Source organism: Perca fluviatilis, chromosome 7, assembly GCF_010015445.1.
Source record: "Perca fluviatilis chromosome 7, GENO_Pfluv_1.0, whole genome shotgun sequence".
NCBI lineage: Eukaryota > Metazoa > Chordata > Actinopteri > Perciformes > Percidae > Perca > Perca fluviatilis.
Genome location: NC_053118.1, coordinates 21,639,067 through 21,660,619, shown reverse-complemented (window position 1 = coordinate 21,660,619; position 21,553 = coordinate 21,639,067). Strand labels below are relative to the sequence as shown.

General features: G+C 40.3%; 2 protein-coding genes across 4 annotated transcripts; one reads left to right on the top strand and one right to left on the bottom strand.

Annotated features, from left to right (window-relative positions):
* Positions 1-293: 293 nt before the first annotated feature.
* On the top strand, positions 294-1,996 carry LOC120561792 (serum amyloid P-component-like). Its single transcript, XM_039805040.1, has 4 exons — positions 294-442; positions 988-1,045; positions 1,234-1,336; positions 1,426-1,996. Exons 2-4 carry the CDS (start codon positions 988-990, stop codon positions 1,934-1,936), a joined length of 672 nt encoding a protein of 223 aa, XP_039660974.1. The 5' UTR covers positions 294-442; the 3' UTR covers positions 1,937-1,996.
* A 93-nt stretch (positions 1,997-2,089) lies between these two features.
* On the bottom strand, positions 2,090-21,528 carry LOC120561789 (phosphatidylinositol 4-phosphate 5-kinase type-1 alpha-like). Of its 3 annotated transcripts, none has more exons than XM_039805029.1 (16): positions 20,571-21,528; positions 16,623-16,657; positions 15,657-15,749; positions 15,342-15,472; positions 15,061-15,178; positions 13,396-13,548; positions 12,919-13,218; positions 7,155-7,384; positions 6,944-7,027; positions 6,767-6,815; positions 6,301-6,385; positions 5,978-6,148; positions 5,722-5,854; positions 5,565-5,627; positions 5,372-5,471; positions 2,090-5,241 (listed from the first exon to the last, which is right to left on the bottom strand). In XM_039805029.1, exons 1-16 carry the CDS (start codon positions 20,746-20,748, stop codon positions 5,239-5,241), a joined length of 1,926 nt encoding a protein of 641 aa, XP_039660963.1. In that variant the 5' UTR covers positions 20,749-21,528; the 3' UTR covers positions 2,090-5,238. The 3 variants fall into 3 exon arrangements, with proteins under 3 accessions (XP_039660963.1, XP_039660964.1, XP_039660965.1); XM_039805030.1 differs by having other exon boundaries at positions 5,574-5,627; positions 20,571-21,522; XM_039805031.1 differs by lacking the exon at positions 20,571-21,528 and adding an exon at positions 18,680-18,802.
* Between the last annotated feature and the right edge of the window lie 25 nt (positions 21,529-21,553).

Sequence of the window (21,553 nt, the reverse complement as noted above, 5' to 3'; positions counted from 1 at the left end):
TCCCTCTCCTCTTATTCTCTCCTCTTGGGATGGTGTCTTATCTTTTGTTGCCAGGCAGAATTGTGTGTGTATGTGTGTGTGCTGCTATCTTCATCGCAGCTGGGTGTGAGTCTTCTGTCTGGTTCCACTTCCTCTTCTTGCTTCTCGTAACCTTTTCCCCTCAACCGAACGCACACACAGCAACCTAACAGTCATACCCTGTTGTTTCACTTCTCTGTCTGGAACAAGACAGTTTTAAATAAATCATGCAAGTGTCCCACAGTATGTCCCTATAGGTCCCAAAAAGTGCCCCCTTTGTTGTTTGATTTACCCTACGGTTGGGAAATAGTCCAGAGTCCTCCATTATGAAAGCAGGTCAAACAACCAGCTGTCTCTCAGATAAAAGCAGGTCAGACATCCTGAGGCTGGGGCAACCAGGACAAGAAGCGGACACAGCCACAAGGTAAAAGAAACTATATTTCATGCCTAATATTTTCCAATTAATTGTTAAATGTGTCATTTGCACCTGATCCTTTATGTTTTGTTGATTTGTTTGAATTTACTGTCATAATATAAATAACTAATTTAATGAAGTGATATTTACTCATTGGTTGATGGAAAAACACCAACGACTAAATTTGCTGTAAAAAACGTGGTGCTTGGAACCTGCAGATGCTGCCTAACAGTGATTCATTTATGCATTATTTAGTTGAAGTGATTGTTTGACGATTAAATTACTGCAAAAACAATTGGAAATGGAATGGAAATGGAAATTGATTTATTTGAAACAGGGACAATGCACAAATAAACATTAAACTTGTTAAACAAGAGAATATGTCTTGGGCCAGGTTATAGCAACAATTGCTAATGTCCACCTGTAGTCCCTGGGCAGGTATGACACATTTAAAACAACAATTAACAATTTGAAATAGAAATATCACAGTGCTATAAATGACATGGTGTCCATAGTAATTTAAAACAAACAGTATTGTTGTTTTTTTCTCTTAGATGGGGACACTCTTATTTGTGATGGTGATGTTTGCAACTTGTTGTGCAGCACCCCAAGGTATGTTAGCCTTCAATCAACAAAGCTTTGTGCACAAGTTTGCGTTTACGGAGTAGCATTTGAATGATATAATATAGATTGAATACTTGTTTGTTTCAATTACAGAACATTTGAGTTAATGTAGTCCGTATTCATGCTCGCTCTCCTTATCTGAAAGAATTTCTTGGTTTGATTTTCCACCTGTGCAGATCTGTCAGGCAAAGTGTTTGTCTTCCCAAAAGAGAGCAACACAGATCGTGTGAGACTCCTGACATCTCAAACCAAATTCAGCTCTGTGACCACCTGTCTCAGGTAACTAGTGGAGTAATCATAATGCGTCTTTGTTCATAGTAATGTTTGAACTGTTTCCCCAGTTTCTCACACCTGATACATCTGTTCAGATTCAAAACAGATCTCACCAGGAACTACGGCCTCTTCTCTTTGTCCACCTCTGCACAGAGCAATGACTTTGTGCTCTTTAAGATTAATTCAGAGGATGTCATTAGGATGCATGCTCGGGGCGAAGACACAGACTTCCTGTCACTGTCATTTGCTCCAAACACCTGGCACTCTATGTGTGCCACCTGGCGCTCCGACAATGGGTTGGCTCAGCTGTGGGTGGACGGCAAGGCAACCATCAAGAGATACATCAAAGCTGGGCCCATTACTGGAGCACCAATCATCACCCTGGGCCAAAAGCAGGGTACCCATGGAGGGGGTTTCGATGCGAAACAATCATTCATTGGTATGATTACTAAAGTCCACCTTTGGGACTATGTCATCCCCACCGCTGAGATCAAACGCTATATGGATGACAAACACTTCATTTCAGGCAATGTGTTCAATTGGGGTGCCCTGCAGTATGAAATCACAGGGCAGGTTTTGGTGGATGAGGAGTCTGAAGTTATGTAACAGGGCGTTTAACAGTGTTGAAGAAATGAGAGAAATGATTAAAATCGACACTTAAAAGATGGTAGTACTTTTTTTTTTTCAAACACGCACTATTATTCACAAACACCTAGTCACAAGTAGTTGGATAATACACATGAACAAAGGGACCAAACCAAGATTTAGAAAATATGTTTAATCCTTTAAAATCAGACATGAAAACATCACCAGCACAAAACAGAAACATGGCAGGAGGGACAGGCAGCACATATTGCATGAGAAGGCATTTCCGTGACTCCTATGTACATATACACATTTTATACACAGTAAAAATATAGTAATTGAAGCATTATAGGACAACCAGCAATGTTGGCTCGTAAGCCGTGTGAAACATTCATGTTGAAAAATCATGGGAGATTAACAACCCAGAATCATCATGGAGCAAACATGTCCATCATATCACAATCTAAACATAAAATATAAAAAGTGAAATTGTCCCCCTTCAGAGGCAATACACACTATAAAGTTTCAGACATCCTTTTGTCAGTATATAGTGTACGTACAATCATCTAAAAAGGTACATAATACAACTTTCATCTTTTCAGCCTGTAGCGATCAATCATAATAATAAATATACTTCTTAGAGCTGAAAGGTGGCAGATTGTGGTTCATATTGCATTACTTCAAATATACTGTAGTGTCTACACTGAGTGCACCACCCTTTAAGCACCGTAGGATGACGTTTCTCTTGTGCCATGGTGTAGTACATCAACTGTGACAGAGCTGGTCTACATCCAGCAATTACACAGCACCACCCAACAAAAAATAATTCTACGACATAAAACATCAAAATCCAGTTGTCACAAAATATAAACTGGATTTTTCTTATGAGAAAGATTTTTGTGTTTTCTTTGGCGGCTGTTTGACTTAACCAACTAAATACAACTTTAAACTGATCTGTTTGAAATAATCAATATTTTACATTTCAGCATATCAGAAAAAAAAAATCATTTCAAGTACATTACCCCAACTACACAAAGGTGGTAAATAACAGGTTCTAAGAGCTACCACAACTGTAGTAAATTTAACTTGAATATCACAGGAATGTGGAGTTAAATCTTTAAATGTCTCAGGCCACAAAGTAAACCGTTTCTTTGATAAAGAAAAAAAAATTGTCAGATACAGCTTATCAGACGTGAAATTATTTAGGACAACAAACAAACATCCAGTTTAATAATAGATCCTTAAACACAGGTCAACCCAGTGTTATTACCATGTCCTACCTATCAGTAAATGCAGGTATCAAGGAGTGTCTTGATTTCATTTTCCTGTACTGGATCCTAAACATTTGCAAGAACTCCCCACTCCTTTCTTTGGTGTAGCGATTGACTTATACTACAAAAGACTCAGTCCTAAATCCTCAACTGTGCATTGATGAACATACGTAGTTTTTGTTCCTTCTACATTCACAACCCGTGTTTCCCCTTCTCCCTCTCTGCTGCATAGACCAAATGTGCCTACAAAACTAACAGTAGTTCCTTAAATGAGATGATGTCTATGATCTTGAGTGTTGCTACAGTCACTTGGTAGTGAATAGTGATTCAAATTTCTGTATCAGAAATATCTCACAGGGGTAAAAACCTCTCTGCTAGCCGCCTCTGCAGCTTGTTCAGCTTGTATAGTGCCCTAAACAACATCAACACAAAAAAACATTTTGTGAAAACAAAGCATAATTGTTATGAACAGCAGAGTAAAAGCTGAGTAAGACTACAGTACATAGAAAAAACAAAAACAAATATTAGTTATACGCATATTGGTCAAGGGTGGATGTGGGTGAGGGGTCATTTCTGTAACCAGCAGAAATGAATATTAAGAGACAGACATCCTTATTGTCTGATGTCGGGAGAGTTAACAGTATTAGCTGAGCTGACATTTGTACACATAACCAAAAGGGACTGTACTAGTGTTTGCATTAAAATCTGGAATTCTTTTAAGCCCTGATTGTTGGTCCAAACATACAAATGGCAGTTTGATGACTTTAGCTGTAGTGATAAGGCAGGTTTATCTGTGTGACAACACTAACCTGTAGAACATGTCAGTTATACATCAAACATTAAGGAGGGGACAAACATGTAAAGGCACAGACATGACAGATGAATGACAGTAGCTGGAAATTATTACTATTCTACTAGCTTAATACCATGACTTCATTTAACAGCATCTACTGGTCAGCAATGCTGTCGACAGCTCTTCCTTTCTGTATTCATTTATAGCACATATGGTCTTCAACAGGGTGGGAGGTTTGTAAGGGTTGTACAAATGTGGTCTGCCATGTTAATAAGACACGTTCTAGATAAGAAAAACATTGTAAAGTACATTCAGCAGTGGCAAGATCTAGCTGGACCTTTGCAGCACCACCGTGGCTTCCAACAGGGTAACAAAACGTGAAATCAAAATTGCTGTTAAGTCTGGTTCAACCCATCTCTCTGCTGTTTCAAAATCTGACGTCAAACAAATACTGTACATCCACAATCAGTAAAAAGAAATGCATACATGATTGCAGAGTCAACAGCAGCAAGTGCTGATTCAAACAAGGACCTTTGAAAGCTCAGAGTGCCCCTGCTCATGAGGAGTGCTGAGGGGGAAATGGATGGGTGGGAAACGGCAACACTTGAGTGTGAATCACGGAAATGTGAAACCACTTAGACTTCTGCATGAACACAGAGACAAATATTCACTCCTACAAATGCAGGCTATGCCCTTCATGTGCGTGAAGTGTGTGCGTTCCTGCTGAAATGCTGTCTGTGCCATCTCACAATTGCTTCATGCTGCGAAAAGTGGACAAGATGACTTCACGGATAATTTGACTGCCTTTACCATCCACTGGTGACTGGGGCATGGACATTCACAATATACAACTAATTATTGTTCATTAAGTCATCGAAGCATCCTTCATGTTGGGAACGTCTTTGTTTTATCAATGTAATGCTGCCAGAGCTATTACAGAGCTGCCAATTCAGGGTAATAAGGATTTTTCCAGGTGTGTATTAAAGACAATTGGGCTTTGGGATGTCGATGGCTGGGAACGCTGAAGCCTACCACGCACCGACTTCTTCTTGATCTTCCCATCACTGCTTTCTTCACTGTCACAACCTCCACTGCACCTCGATGCTTGATCCAGCGATCCCTGTATAAACTCTATGTGTGAGAAAACAACAGAGGTGCAATGGATGGTCCGTGGTGGATGGGCGTTTCACTCTCTTTATTGTTACTTCCGCCCACTTCACCTCATCCAGAAACGCCTAGTCCTCAGATGTCTGTTTTTTTTACTGTGAAGATGAAACTAATGTCAATACAAGAATACAAGTAATGTACAACTAATACTGGTTGCTGCAACAATAACACTATATATAATTACAGCTTTAATTACAGCTGTATTGTTCCATCTTTTAGACTTACAAAGCAGATGTTGGTCTCAGGGATTATGTCTGAGAGTGAAATGACTTCTTCGTTTCCAGACAGGTTGCCTGAATTATCAACTGCCCCTTCTTCCCCCAAACTGGAACAGAGAAAAGGCGGTTAATTTAAACGACTAACACGCAAGAAAAGAATGCATCTAATTTTCAGTCTGAGTAATTTTATGACCTATCACCTCCTGTACCTGTGATGGTCAAGGTCTGTGTTTGCCGATTTGTGAACTTCCACCCCTACAGATCTATGGAGAAAAGTCAGAGCAAAAGAAAATGAAAAAGAGTGTCAAAAGTTGAGGTGGAAGAATGAAGGTTATTGACATCTTGGAGATGCTTTACCGTAGGGGAGGCGAGGTGGAGGCGACTCCTGTGCTGCCTAGTGACGAGGTGGACAGGTTGGCCTCATAGTCAGCAGAGTTTTCTCCAAGCGGAGGGGTCCTCGGAACAAGATCTGGTCTGCCCAACTGAACACCTGGGAACAAAGTATCATTAAGAAACCAAATGTCAACCGCAGTATCTCCAATCTCAGTAAAGCTATGATAACAAGATCTACTTAACGTTCTTATCACTTTGCTTGTGACGTCTGGGTTCTTACCACCGTCTGCCTCTGAATCTGTGCTTTTAAAGTGGCTGTGGTAGACTAGTCTGGAGTCAACGGCTGACTGTCCTGCTGCGTGGGAGAGCGGGGTGGGACCTCCCAGGGTGGGGGCCCTCCTCAGACCTCCTGGACCACCACCACGACTCTTCTTAGATGGTGATGGTTTTACTGAAGATGGAGCACATAAAAGTGGAAATGATCAATACGGGCACTTAGACTTTTTACCCCTGGGATTTTGTATGTCGTCAATAGAAATCAGGCATCAGGCTATTAACTTCAGTTCAGTACAATTAAAAAATACACACAAATGCATTACTTACGTGGAATTTTCTTGAACACTGTGTTGCACATGAATTGTTGGAAACGATCTGCATAGAATCCAGGTCTGTGAACTGAAACTGTGTCCTAAAGTGGTAAAACAGAAACAGAGCCATTAGATATGTATGTCTATATCCAATCAAATTTGTCCTACAAAACAGAAGTACCTACCACTTTTTGTTTGATTAACAATTATCAATTCATTATCACTTATCAAATTAATCTGCCATTTATTTTAATTAATCAAGTAAACTAGTGAAAATGTCTCATTTCTTGAAGCCCAAGGTAATGTCATTAAAGTTTTTTAATTAAAATTAAACTTGTTTTGTTATTGGTCAATAATCAAAATTGTGGTTTTCTTTCTGTCATCGACTAATCGATTAATTGACTAACTGTTCCAGTTCCACATTGTATATAAAAACGTACAGCCATGAATGATAGATAGTACTGTAGTGTGTAGGCTCTTACCCCATCATGGACCAAGGCCTTCCAGGAGTGCTCCAACTTCTTAATAAACCTAAATAATAAGAGATAATAAAACTAGTTACTGGAAGTCATAAAAATGGGTTATGATGGTGGGAAGCTTGCTCATGAATTCAGAATGAATGTTTATACGAGGAACTGATTTGGCTGCTCTGAACAAACCTGTAGGACTGGAGAATGTCAATGATGCCGATGTAGATCAGCAACCTCTCTCCTTTAGTATTACGAGATGGAATACCGCCCATGCTGAAAGGACAAGGCCACAGGGTCAACAACAGATAATTTAATTGTCATGTCACAGTCACAGACTTGCACGACAAAACACTAGTTCAGTTTCAGCTCTGCTTGTGGTCAGCTAAGCAATAAGACTCACTGGTCTTCTGAATCCAAAACTCCCTTCCCTCGAGCCTCGCCTTGAATGGACTCCATGGCTGTACAGTACAGACTTTTCTGAGCTTGTGGCCGGCGCTGATCTGGGGTCACTGCTCCTTCTGACCCCCCACTGTCACCCGGGTTTACCCCGCTACGCTCTCGATTGGCCTGGTCCATGTTGTGGATGCCCATCAACAGACTGTAATCCATGATCTTGAAACTCTGCAAGAGCTACATAAAACATAGAAATATAATAAATAAGTTGACATGACTATAGGCTAGGAATGTCACGATACCAAAAATCTAGTTCTCCGATACCACCAAAAGTTAAAAAAATAAATAAAAAATGAACAGTAATACTTAAACATTAATTCCTTAATTTAAACATTTGAGTCACTCTTTTTTCAGTGTCAGTTTTTTTTTGTAATCAGGAGAACATGTCAGTCTTATGGTTGGTACCAAAGTACAGGGTCTAGTGACATCCCTACTATAGGCTCTCAAGTCTTAACAATTACACGTATAGTTTCATAGACAATACCAGACTCACAACAACATTGTTATTATTTGTTATTTTGATGGTTGGTGGTTGACAGTGACAGAGATGTGGAAGTGAAAGAGGGCTGTGAAGGTACAACTGTAGTAAAACTGCAGCAAACCTTTACACTCAAAAATGTGCACAATGGTTTTTGTATTTTGATTACAAGGACCATTAATTAAATGTTTTTCAAAAGTTTAAGATAAAGTTAAATACTATGATACGATAATAAATGAGTGGTGACAAGTTGATTTATACCACTGTCTCTTAAATTTAGGTGGACTGTGGAAAAACAAAGTAACAGTGACCACAAAGACAGATTAGGCTGGCCACACACTGGCTGCGTGGCATGGCTCCCATGTTAACAGGTTAGGCTTGGTTGCCAGTTGAGGTCATGGGTCGATAGGGAATTTATTTTATTTTTTTCCCAGTGGCAGCAAGGGATAAGTAGGAATTTTTTTTCCCTTTACAGTAGTGATGGATACTCTATTTTTCATTCAACGATTCTGCGGTCGGTACTCCATTCATTATGCACAAAAATGCACAGTCCTCCGCCTCTGGTCTTGCCGGAGTTCTTGTCTCGATCCTGCCGGTAGCTAGCTCGGCGTGCTAGCTGCCGACAACAATCCACGGAGCGCCCGGTCTGGCTATGTCCTCCGGGATGTTATGAGCCGCCTGGAAGGCTCTCGTAACGGCTGTGTTGTATCGTAGTCCTATATTGATTAGTTCAGTGTGGCTCGGACAGGAGAGCTAGTAGCCACTGCACAATCGCGCGCTGCCATCTTTGTTGACATTAGTGAATGTGTAGCGTTCCAATGCGTGTTTTGAAGTGTTTTTTTCTAAGTAATTTAAATACTCGATAATGTCAATTTGCACATCGTTAAAGATGAACTGAACTGGAATTTGAGTAAAGGTGATATAACAGATGCATTTTATTTCTTCTCGTTGGTACAATGATTAAAATGGCTGAATTTGTTAAAAGGGATAAAATGGTACATTGAAAGTGTTGTTGTTGTTACATGGGCGCCGCCATGTTGGAATTCCACAATCAGCTATGTCACTGGCATGGTAAGCAGCCATAGAATGGAAATCAACAAGTCTGGGGGGGTTCATACTAGGGCTGCACAATTAATTGAATTTTAATCACGATTTTGGCTTCCCACGATCAAATTTGCGTGATCGAGCGATATTTAAAATGGGTCATTCCCTTCATAGAACAGTTTTTGCAAAGCCAATCTAGCGCTCCATAAACCACTGTCTGATCACATGTCTCCATGAGCCAATCAGAGCTGTTCCCTGCCTTCACCGCGCAGCTTAGTTTCTAGATGTAGACAGTCACAGAGGACAGAGTAACGTGAGGAAAATTCCACAACAGGTAACAGTCGGTCATCATAAGCCGGTCACAATGTTTACCAGTTTACCAGTAAACGCAACGTTTTGTCCCGTCTGTGTTGTTTTTCAGACAACAGCAGTGACCAGTGCTAGTTTGTGTCTTTTAGCTCATAGCTTTAGCAGCAGACTGTTGGACGTCCCGCTGTTGGAATCCTACAGTGAAATACAGACACACTACACTGTTTAGCAGTCAGCATTTTAGCCGTGTTTAATCCAGTTACCACTGTGGCTAACGGTAGGCTAACGTTACCTGCTGTGTAACGTGTTATTAGTGTTTACTAGCGTGACATTCAGCGATGTTTATGTTGCCTCTAACGTGGGTTTCGGAGCATCAGAGCACAACGCAGACATGTAAGTGGCAGTGTAATGAGCCACAGAAATCCGCGTAGCTATTTCGTCTGGTAGATACCAGGCACCACATGCGCCGTTAACGTGAACAGAAAATTGCGTTGCCTGTATCTTTCACGGCAAACCTGCACGTGTGGAAAGCGGTCGCACAACAGCTGAAATGGCATACTCCTTCACAGTAGGGCTGGGCGATAAAACGATAACGATATGTATCGCGATAGACACGTAATCAATATCAATAGAAAATGCGTTCGATAAAACGTTCGATAAGTTGGTTTTCTTCTTCGGAAGAAACCAGAAGTTGCGAAGCAAGTTTGGTTGCATGAACAAAGGCACTCACTCTCTGGTAACCTAGCAACGTAGGGAGTGACACTCTAACAGCCAATCATGTAACAGTATCATGTTTGGTTGCGCCACATCGCTGTCTCGTGTTGGATTCTACAATAACAGAACTGGCGGCGTGGAGCGATAAGTGGAAAGTGAGTGCCGCAGCGAGCGAGGAAATTGTTGATAAAACAGGAAAAGTCAGTATGGCAGTTTTGGGGATTTTATAAGTCTGACCGTCGTCCCCACCAACACTACCGCAAACTTGTTTTACCACCTTAGCCGCGCTCACACTTTGGAGCACAGCCGTATTCGCCAGCAACGTCCAACAACATCTGCAGCTGCTACACCGCACAAGCAGCAGACCGCCATGGAGAGGTACTCTGCATCAGCTCCTTACTAAACGCTACAAAGAAATAATGGAGGCAGACGTGCTGAGCACTGTCCAGAAGCCAGGTTACCAACCTAGCACTAAACCTGCAGAAAATAGTTCTTCTCAGGTTTCTCTATGTTTATATTTAACACTTTGCACCATTTTATTACACCTTATTAAGCAGTTCTTACTTATTCTTTCTTCACTGTGATTTTAGACTTATGTTTACATTTTAATTATTTGAGTGATTTCCATGGTTGTGTTGACATTTCTGCTTTTATAACTGAGGGGATTATAATCAGAGGAAGGTTAAGTTTAAAATAAAAATGTTTAAATTTAATATATTTTTCTCCTGGTCCTTATTTTAAATAGGTCATAAAAAATATCAATAATTATCGATATCGACCGATATGAAAAACTTATATCGTGATACAGTTTTCAGCCATATCGCCCAGCCCTACTTCACAGTATCCTTCAATAAAGGAGGAATGTAGCACAATATGGATGTATTAGTAGGAATGTAGCACAATATGGATGTAAAAGCAGTTATAATTATATAATTATGAGACAATAAAATTTGTTTTGACTAAAATCAACAAATAATCGTGATAATTAATCATGATCTCAATATTGATCAAAATAATCGTGATTATCATTTTGGCCATAATCGTGCAGCCCTAGTTCATACTGTATTGCCCCTGGCTGCAGTAATTAATTGTATAGGGCTAAGGCAGCTGGGGTTACGATACATTTCCACAGGCTACCTTTGACAAGGAAACAAGTCCTAAACTCATGGCTAGCTGCCTTAAAACTGGCTAGCCCTCCAACAGCCCCTGGATTTCGAGTCTGTAGCGAGCATTTTTTAGCGACAGACTATTTAGAGAGCTGTACTTTTGATACAACAGGGTCACTGGTGAGGGTTAAGTCCAACAGACTGAAACCTGAGGCCATACCCTCAATGATCGACTTTTCAGGCTACAGTACAGGGCAGACCGATAGACCAACGGCAAGTACTAACACCACCGATGCTATCTGGCGCAGAGCGCAGAGACAGGGCGCTGAAACGCTCACATCAGGCAGAGGACAGAGAGGTATGTTTAGTTGTTATCCAGCATGCTAACAAGTCTACTAGGCAAAGGGCTGGATGTAACGTTGTTGTCACATACACAAAACACGTACATATTCACTTACACGCACAAATAAAGCCTAACGTGTAGGTTTTATAGCATTCAACAAAACTGAGACTGACACACTGGCCATTCATTGAAATTGAGTCACAAAACCAAGCTAGATACCACACGATCCAACCTAGGGAAAGAGCTAGCAGCTAAACACGTTGGAAACACTTATGTCAAACTCCACAAGCTAGCACTCCAACCATAGACTGTATGAATAAATCCTGACTCTGACGATATCACAGATCAATAATAATGCGTTACTAGCTGCTAACTAAACCACAGCAGGTCTGTAAACAGACTCCAATGTCCCTTTCTACTCACCCTGATGCTAGCTGATGTTCACCGCCTCAGGGCACATAGTTGATGCAGAGGGAGTTCAACTCACATAAAAAGCTGCTAGTTCCATAGTAAGAGGTATCTGTGCAGTATCCATTTGTGCAATATCCATCAACGACCACAAGGAAAAAATCTGCCAACTCTACACTAGCCTAAAGTAAACGGCAAAACTCGTGAATCCTCCGGGCATCTAGGGTTAACCTGGGGTGACTCTCCTACGTGCAGCAAGCTTTTTTTTCTTTTTTCAAACTTTATTTATTTTGGTTTTAACATTTTGCGTGCAGGTAACTTAACAAGCGATCCCATTGGATGAATTCGTCCAATCACAGATGGATTCAGTTGCAGTGTCCATGCTCAGGCAGCGCCGGGCAGCGCCCACACACACACACACACACGAGTCACTTCCCCCGACACAATCCTGTACTGTAGGTGGAGCCTGAAACTGATCATCCTCCATGTGGTGGTAGTCAGACTACAGGCCTGTCCCTCACAGGCTCAAATGCGTAACCCATGCCATTAAAATTACTCATTTTCATGTGTATTTAATATGCTGCACTGTAGCCTATATACCTTCGCAGGTCCTACCATGCCGTAATTTTTGTGTTGCTTAAAAAAAGCTATATTAATAAATATAATTTTTTAGTGTAATTCATTTTTATTTGTCATAACCAACACATTATCAACGCTGATTATTTCAGTTCAGTTCATCTTTAACACAACAATGACGATATTATCATAGACGATATATATCGCCAACCCCTAATCAATACATTAAACGTAGCCTCTGTTATACAAGTTGTTTGGCTTTACCAGGTTCTGATAAACCAACGTTATACATAACATAATATCCTGTGTGATATGATAAATCCCACCCCTCTCTTCCATCACTTGAAAATGTATCGTCCCTCATAGTAAACAATTAGTTTGCAGTGTCATGCAAGCTTGAGTCATCTCTGCAACACTAGACTGTTGGTGATGCCAGCAGTGGTGGAGCTCAACACATGTTTCCATAAAGCCTATTGCACTTGGTGCTTAGTCAAACTTTCAGCAGAATATTTCAGAAATGTATGGGCTTTAATAACATTTGTTGGTACCCAACAGAAACGATATCCACTATGTCATTGGTAAAAAAACAAAAATAAAACAAAATAATACCTTCTAACAAATCATTTCATTTTTTTATGATGACCTAAAAACAATGCACACAAATGTGTCCTGTAATCCCATGTGGGCTGAGAGGTTTGAATAAAAATGAAAAACAAGCATCTCTGTGACTCACCAAGCAGTCCCTCTGAATGGTCTTGCACAGGGCATTGTAGTTGTCCGCTTCGAGCAGCAGACCGTCAGGCAAGTCCTGGATAAAGTCCAGGTCTTTGTGAATGGGAACAGCCTTTTCTCTTTCCTTAGGGGAAGCTCGTCTCTTATAGGTGGAGCCCTTCAGGTCGTATTTGAGGTGCATGGGGATGATCCGAGGCAGAAGATTGTTCATCACTACAATACGGATATTCTTGCCACCTGCCTGCACGCAATACAGCCCGTAGAACTTGGGTAACAAGGTGCGTTTGTTTTGGTTTATGTTCTGGAAGGGAGGAGGAATATGGAAAACAGATAAGTGAGACACTTAAAGTAGAAGGGAATTATTAGAGCTCCCACTCATATAAGCCACCTACTCTCATGATAATTATAAATACTGCAATAATAATCACTCATATCGAACACAATCCCACTTTCTGTTATACTCATTCGTCAGGCTCACCATGAAGTATCCAGGCAGAAGTTTTTGGAGGAACTCTGCCTCTTTGTGTTGAACAGTCTTGATGATGAACTCGTCGTCACTGGAGACATAGAAGAGGGATCCGCTCGCTCCGGGGTTAGACAGCTCAATCAATGGCTCGTTACACAGAGAATACTTCAAGAGGAAGAGGAGTCTGTATTAGTATCTAATTGAAACAAAGCAAACATGTTGGCATATGGAGAAGTTTCTCTGCGAGAGTGTGAAATTCCAAGTGGTGTTATCAAAAAACAGCCAGCAGAGAAAGAATCAAGAGGGAGAAAAACCCAAAAGCAAGAAATATGACGAAAAATACTTGGATTAAGGCTTCACTCAGACCTGTTATGGCCAAGATCCACGACCACAGTGTCAACAATTTGTGGCCATGTGTTGGTGAAGGAAAGCCTTAAACCTTCCAACCTGCTGAGGCACTTGCAAATTAGGCCTGCACGATTAATCGTTATAAAATCGCGATCTTGATTCACGATTACATTTTTAAATGACTTCTGATTTCTTTTTTGGGGGGGGGGGCATTTTCAGCCTTTATTTTGATAGGACAGCTGAAGACATGAAAGGCAAGCAGTTAAAGAGTGTGCTAAGAAATCATTCTGTTTTTTATACTGTACTTAAATTGGCAATTGACAAACTCCATTTCTCTAGAGATTGAAGCTGTAGCTGCAGCATGTTGATTGACATGTTTTAATTATGTAAAGACATGTTCAAGGAGTTCAGATGTGTTATATGTCACTATTTGTGGTAGCCTACTGTACTTAAATGACCAGTATGTACTTTATTTTCTTTATTCATTGAAGCCTCTATGTTTACAGGCTTGTGGTGATGCGCAATGTGCTACAGGTGCCAAATACAATCTATGTTTGGTACTAGGGCTGGGTACCAAACATCGATACTTTTATGGCACCGAAAAAAAAATCAAAAAATTATTTATTTTCGGTGCCAAATTTCGGTTCCAAAAGCACCTGAGCGTGTAATCGCTTGCTTATCTGACCTCTCTGCATATTGACACAGAGCTGAGCTTTGCTCCACTCAGAGTACAGTTTTACCAGAATTTTTTATTTTGATAACTGTTTTGATTCACAATTAAGGTGGAAAATAAAAGCTTTGTGTTTAATGTATTTTTGTTGATGTTGAAATTAATTTTAAAACATGGTATCGAAAAAAGTATCGTTAGGAACCGGCATCGAAACTGAAGTATCGAAATTGGCACCGGATCAAAAGATTTTGAACGTTGCCCAGCCCTATTTGGTACTGCCAATTTGTTTTGTTTTGTCATGGTTTATGTGTGCAATAAACATTGCAATAAACAATCATGGCAGAGAATTGTGATATCAATTCTAAGCTAAAAAATCGTGATTCATATTTTTACCCCGAATTGTGCAGGCCTATTGCAGACAAAAAACTGTTTTTAGAAATAAAAACTACAGGAGCTACATGGTCAAAAATCTGTCTTGCAATAATTATCTCTCATTGGATAGCCAAAACTGGAAAGCCTTACAATTCATATGCATAGTATAGTGGTTAAAACCACTGAACTAAACCATTTTACAAAAGAAAAGATAGGAACAGTGACTAAAGCCAAAACAAGAGCAGTTCTTGTAAACACGGCAGTGTGTGTTTGGTTTAAGTACTGACCAGGTAGTCATCTGGTCGAATGCCAAAGAGTTCTCTGAAGTAACGAAAGGCAATAGGAGCGTAGGTCTTAAAGCGAAAGTCACTGTAGTGGTGAGCAGGAGTCAGGTTACTGCCTTCACTGAAAACACATATGAGAGAGAGAGAGAGAGAGAGAGAGAGAGAGAGAGAGAGAGAGAGAGAGAGAGAGAGAGAGAGAGAGAGAGAGGGGAAATTAAATTACATGAAATCAGAAACCACAAATTCACAATGTTTTTTCAACTACAACTTCTGCTGTTATCAACCTGGGGAAGAAGATGCTTTCGACCACCACAAAGTCCTGCATGAGAACATCCCTCTCCGCCTTTTGGCTTAAGCTGCCAACTGTGTGAGTGATGCCCAACTGGATGGCACCTTTTAGGGCAGATGATGTGGTCTAGAGGGTTCAGAGAGGAAAAAATAGTAAGTGCTGGAACAAACAAGGTGTTATCCCTGTGACTTCTGCTGTTTCACTGACTATTTTTTTTTTATGTCTAGTAAGCTGAATTTCCAAACTAATTTTAGAATATAAACACCAACAGCAAAACCACTGGTGTCACTGACCCCCACCCTGTTCCAACCTTTTTATAGGTGGTCTCTCCTGTGGTGGTCTCAACCCCCCGGTGTCCGATGGTCTTCTTCATACTCTGAGTTGTGCCTGAAGAGCCAGGCATCTGAGGAGAGGGGCAGAGAGAAAAACATTTAAATATGGTCTGGTGAGTGTGTTTGTGCTTCTGAACACAGAAGACTAAGAGCTAGCCATATGTAGGCTTTAGGCCACACTGGGTAAACATTTTCACATGACAACCTTATCCTGACAAGTTGCTAAACTTTCAGCGAGGGTCAATTTGTGTGGAGGAAGAAGGTCTGGTTTTGTTTTATCCACGTGTGATCGGTGTCTACTTTATGTTCACTTTAGTAAGTAATTGCAATTAACTAAGTACCAAATAAATGTATGTTAGTTTGTAACCCGTCTCTTTTATTGCTCAACAAATTCCTATCATTTAGATTTTCCAACAATATACTAGGGGTGTTGAAATGAATCTGGCATCGATGCATCACGATGCGGACCTGGGCGATTCTGAATCGATGCAGTGACAGACATAATCGATTATTGCCTACTGATGTTACCGGTTGATTTTCTGATTTTTCTTTGTTGATGAAAACCATTTGTAGCAATATATATTAATATTGAGTAGATGCATTGTGATGCATCGTGATATCAAATCGTTTCGAATCGTTGACCGTATAATCAAAATAGAATCGTGACACAAATGAAGATTCACACCCCTACAATATACACAAACTCTCCAACAATACAAGAAAGAGTTGACCACATGTTTTCAGAGCCATTTAATCACCTGTTATTACCTGTGTAACAAACAGGACTGTCTCTTACATCTCACACTGATGATGATGCTTGAACTCTCTAAACCTGTTATTCTTCCCTGCTGAGGGTTGACTGTATCAACATTTACTTTACTTGGGACTCTATATAATACAGAGGTATTTTGTAAATTTAGTAAGACAATTTCTGACGTTCTTACCTCTGAGGGGGCCATTTTTCGGATGCCACTGGTCCCTAAAGACAGAAAAACAAGTTAAATCGGAATTTACAATGTGAGAATCACACTGACTCTTGAGAACTTATAACACTAAAGCCTTAAAAGCAGCTGTGCTCGATATTCAGAAAAGAAGTGGTTTGGGATTGCCTCCACACGGCTCTCAAAGACCGTTCCCCAACATGTCAAATACAGACGCTTTGTCACGACCCTCGGGGTCAGATACCGATGCACAAGGCTCTCACACACACACTATTGGCGCTTTTCCATTACATGGTACCTGCTCGACTCGTCTCGAGTCTACTCGCCTTTTTTGGTTTTCCGTTACGAAGAAAAGTACCTGGTACCTACCAACAGGTACTTTTTTTTAGTACCACCTCAGTCGAGGTTCCAAGCGAGCTGAGGCAATACCAAAAGGTGACGTGAAAGTGACGGGGGGGGGTCCTGAAGAAATAGTTTAGCCAGCTGTGTTTTTTTTTTTGCTGCCTCCAGCTTCATTTGAAACAAATTTTTTCTTCTGGCTGTGGCAACAACAACACACCTTTGTCGTTCTGTGTGTGTGTCGCGTTAGGTCACGGCAATTTACTGCTGCGCCGCTATGATGACCAGCCACGCTGAGGCGGTACTAAAATCTGCAATGGAAAATGGACGCACAGTGCTTGAGTCAAGTCGAGGCCAGTAGAGTCAAGGCGAGTAGAGCAGGTACCATGTAATGGAAAAACGCCATAACATGCGTGGCCAGACCGGGTATCAAAACAAATAACAGAAAAGCTCAGATTACAACACACACAGAGGGAGTGTGACTTTACATAGAAAATATTTGTTTACTGCTATATTCATGTTCTGAATATTAAGTACAGCCTTTTTAAGGAGCCGCTAGTTCCCTTGTTCAACACAACTTCATGAAACCCGTGTAAATGTCCACCCATGCAGTCAGCGTGAATCTGATGCTTGAAAAAAATTTTTTAAAACTTGTTGGCAAAGTTGGCAGCTTTAACATTGAATAATTTGTTAATGACTGTTTAAAAACCCCTCTGCTGGTTAATTAGCAGGGCTATTTCCAGCACTGGCTGATGACTATGAGGCCAATGATGAGCCCAGAACTAAATATGGCCACAGAAACTAACTCTTGCCCTCGATACACCAGCTGTGTGTGTACTGGAACTACTCCCCTGAGCTGGCTGCTCCAGATTTATCTGGTCCCCTAAGATGTGTGTCTACAGTCACAACAGACCTCCTCCACAAAACTACAATTTCTAGCTCTTTCTGTAACAGCCTACTTTGTGTCTCACAGTAACTGCATTTATACATTTGATTAACTCCAATATGCTAATGTTTGTTAAATTAAGCCATTCAGCAAACTCAACTGATCAGCATAGAAGTAGTATCTTGTAGGAACTAAAAATTCAAAAAAATTCCAGCCATCACCAAGCAAAGACCTCTGGGTGTGTGTCAAATTTACTGACTGGATAATCAAAGATAATAAGTGAAATTGTAATACATGACCACGACACATGATCTATCCTCTTGGGTAAGCATAATAACAACCAGAAAGAAAGAAGAAAGGCACACAGTTGAAAGAAATACACATACTAAACATGATTTCCTATGGCCTTACATAAACTTGCTGTTTAAACCTACTATCTCGCCCACTATGCAAGCACTACTAGCCTGTAACCAATGGCAACATGTAGGTTACTTCAATGCTGCAGTGCCACAGGTCAATATATACAAAAGGATGTTGGGAAGATTATACAACTGTAGTAACAATCCTGTGTGTGAAAATTCATCCATGCTCAGCAGATTCAAATCAGACACTTCAACCCAAGAAAGGTGTGAGTGTTAATTATAAGGCAGACTCACTGAATGCCATGCATCTCTTCTCAGTTAACAGGGACACATGGCAATCCTCCGGGAAACAATGAGCATCATTCTGCCCACATTCCCTCTTATTATGTAAAACAACACACTATACCATCATCACTACTCATGCAGTTTCTGCTCACGCACACAGAAACACTCACGCACACCCATGCGCATACCTCGCTGAAATGCTTTCCAGAACCGAGTCCTAATATCTGCGGAGTAGGACACTGTCAGCCTAAACGGCTTAGCCTAATAAATGAGCAACACTGAACACATTTACTAACTGTGTATAAGTACAATACAATGTGCTTCATGCAGAGCTGAACAAATTAATCAATTCAATTAGAAAGTTAATCAGCAACTATTTTGATAATAGACATATCATTTAAGTAATTTTAAAGCAAAAATACCAAACATTTTCTAGTTCCAGCTTCTTAAATTTGAGAATGTGTTGCTTTTCTTTTACCATATCTGATAGTATCAATATATTTGGGTTTAGACTGATAGTAGGATCAAACAAGACAATGTCATGCATTATAATTTCCTGCTATTTTATAGACAAAACAGTTCATTGATTAATCAAGGAAATACAATTTGCAGATTAAATGATAACAACATTAATCATCAACTGCAGTCCTCATTTCATCACATTGCAATTTGTCTGAAGAGTCAATTTAGAACTAGATTATAACACAGTGCAGCAGATTCAGGGTAGGAATTACCCAACTCAACCCAATTAGGAATGACTTTAGCTCGTCAGTGACAGCCCTTACAACAATAGGCAAACCATCTGTTCCTCTCTGTATACTAAACAACTCCCTGCCAGCCTTGTTCACATGTAGCCTGCAGCATACACAAGGAACTAATATGGGACATGCACACTCTCCTGACATCATTTTCTGCCTATGAAGACCCCATAAATAAATTGGTTCTTGGACCCTTTAGGAAACAAGGAAATAAAGGCTAATATACCGGATACCACCTTATGTTACTGTCACTCAACTGACTGTGTGTGTATTTGACAGAGATACAAGAGTGCTTTGAAGCCACTATTTTTATTCACTGATTCATTCTGGGTGGTTACCAAGGGAAGAACAACTACTCTATACACAAGGAAGCTAATCAGTGACACAACTAAATGGATTAGCTCCATCATCTGTCCTGTCTAGAAAATTAGACGCCTCTGAAAGCACTTGAACTGCCCACCACCCATCTGTATCTGTGTGGGCACTGAAAACCACCATCCATAGATCTGAAATTAGAGAGGCAAACCTTTCATCAGCTGAACGGGGACAGCAGAATAAATTAAGCCTGTTCCTTAACTAAATAAGCATGACAAGTATGTATCATTGGTGAAGAGAATGTAGGAAATCAATACGTTCAATATTTGTTTTGATAATTACATCACCTCAACTGTGAAAGTTTGGAAAGTAACGCTAAGTGTTGGGGTTACTGTTGCAAGTACCAAACGGAAAATGGATTTGCTAGCCGCTTTACCATAAACCTGGACAGACAGAGGAAAAGGAGGGGTGTAACAGGCGAGGAGGGCTGGGGGATACCAGGGAGGTTTGGACAGACCCATTTGGAACAGCAGCCACTTAGCGCGTCTCATATATTTACTAAACAATAAACCGGTATTTATTAAACCTCATATTCATCCCACTGCGTACAGGTAACTCATTAACATACAAACACCGTTAAGTTCATAACAAAACACACCACTTGAGCCAACGTGGTCCCGGGAATTAGCGTTATTTATTGATGTATAAATCCCAATAGATAATTCGACATAGCGCTAGCTAAATATTGGCGGCCTAATAACTAAAGCTTCGTGTGATTAGCAACAACACCAACTACAGTTTATCAACAAGGCAGCTAAACAAGCTAGCCAATTATTGGTTCATTTGTTAGGTTGAAAGCCTCGATGCTAACTAGCTAACTTGCTAACCGGGACGTGAGAAAGCTAGTCACAGAGTCACACCGTTATCGTTGCTAAAGAATGATACACACTTCTGTTTGTTTGTTTCTTTTAAGACAACAAAGGATGAAGGTTTATCTATGAGATACCTGTCGGGGCTGTTGATCCCGAGTCTGCTGTTCCAGCAGTCGCCATTACGATTTGACTGTTCTCATCACAGACAGCATCGACAGTCGAGTTCTGATGCTCGTGTCGCAGCAGCAGCACCACAGCGCCCCCAGTGGACTGAAGTGGAACAGTTTCAGTTTCAGTTTGACTGTAATACATTATCACCAGGGTTCAAAATGAACTTTTTCGTTGACCAGCCAAATGCCTAGTGAATGTTCAAATTTCAGCAACTACTCAGTGGATTACCGTTGTTGTTTTTTTTGGCCGGTGAGTGAAGCAAATATACCAGCCACTTGCAGATTTTACAAGCATTTGGCTGGTAGATGGTGCAAATTTGTAACCCTGATTATCACCCCTTTTTTCATCAAGTTTAAAAGTGTAGAATAATATAAAACAGGTCATCTTTTTTTCGCCCTTATAGCTTTGAATACATTATTTACATTGTTATACGTTTTAGTTATTTTGTTAATAATCTTACCTAACGAGCTTCACTATGATTTCCAATTTCCTGTTATGCTTCAGTTTCATCCATAATGTTAACACGTTATGTATAGTTTGCATCTTTATATTATTCTTTGCATGCTGTTGTCCTATGTTGGATTGTGTTATGTGTTAGTTGTGACATGACAGTAAACAGTGAACCAAACTAGCTTAATTCATTTGACAGGGGTTTTGAAGTCTCGCATCGTCAGACCTATAGGGTTTTGTAACACCCATTGATTAGCAGATGAAACTGTTAAATATGCAAGGTTTGGCAAGACTGCTCATTTTCATCTAGTGGCTCTCTAGAAATCTGATTAAAAACCATGTGTTGCAAAGTTAAAGTGGCAATCCTTAAGATTTCAGTCCTGGTTAATTTAGAATGTATATATAAGTGAAAACATAGAATTGTGCTGAGAGTTTAGCAGCAGCAGGAGCAACATAAATATAAATAGATAAATATTAATAAATAAGAGAAATATAA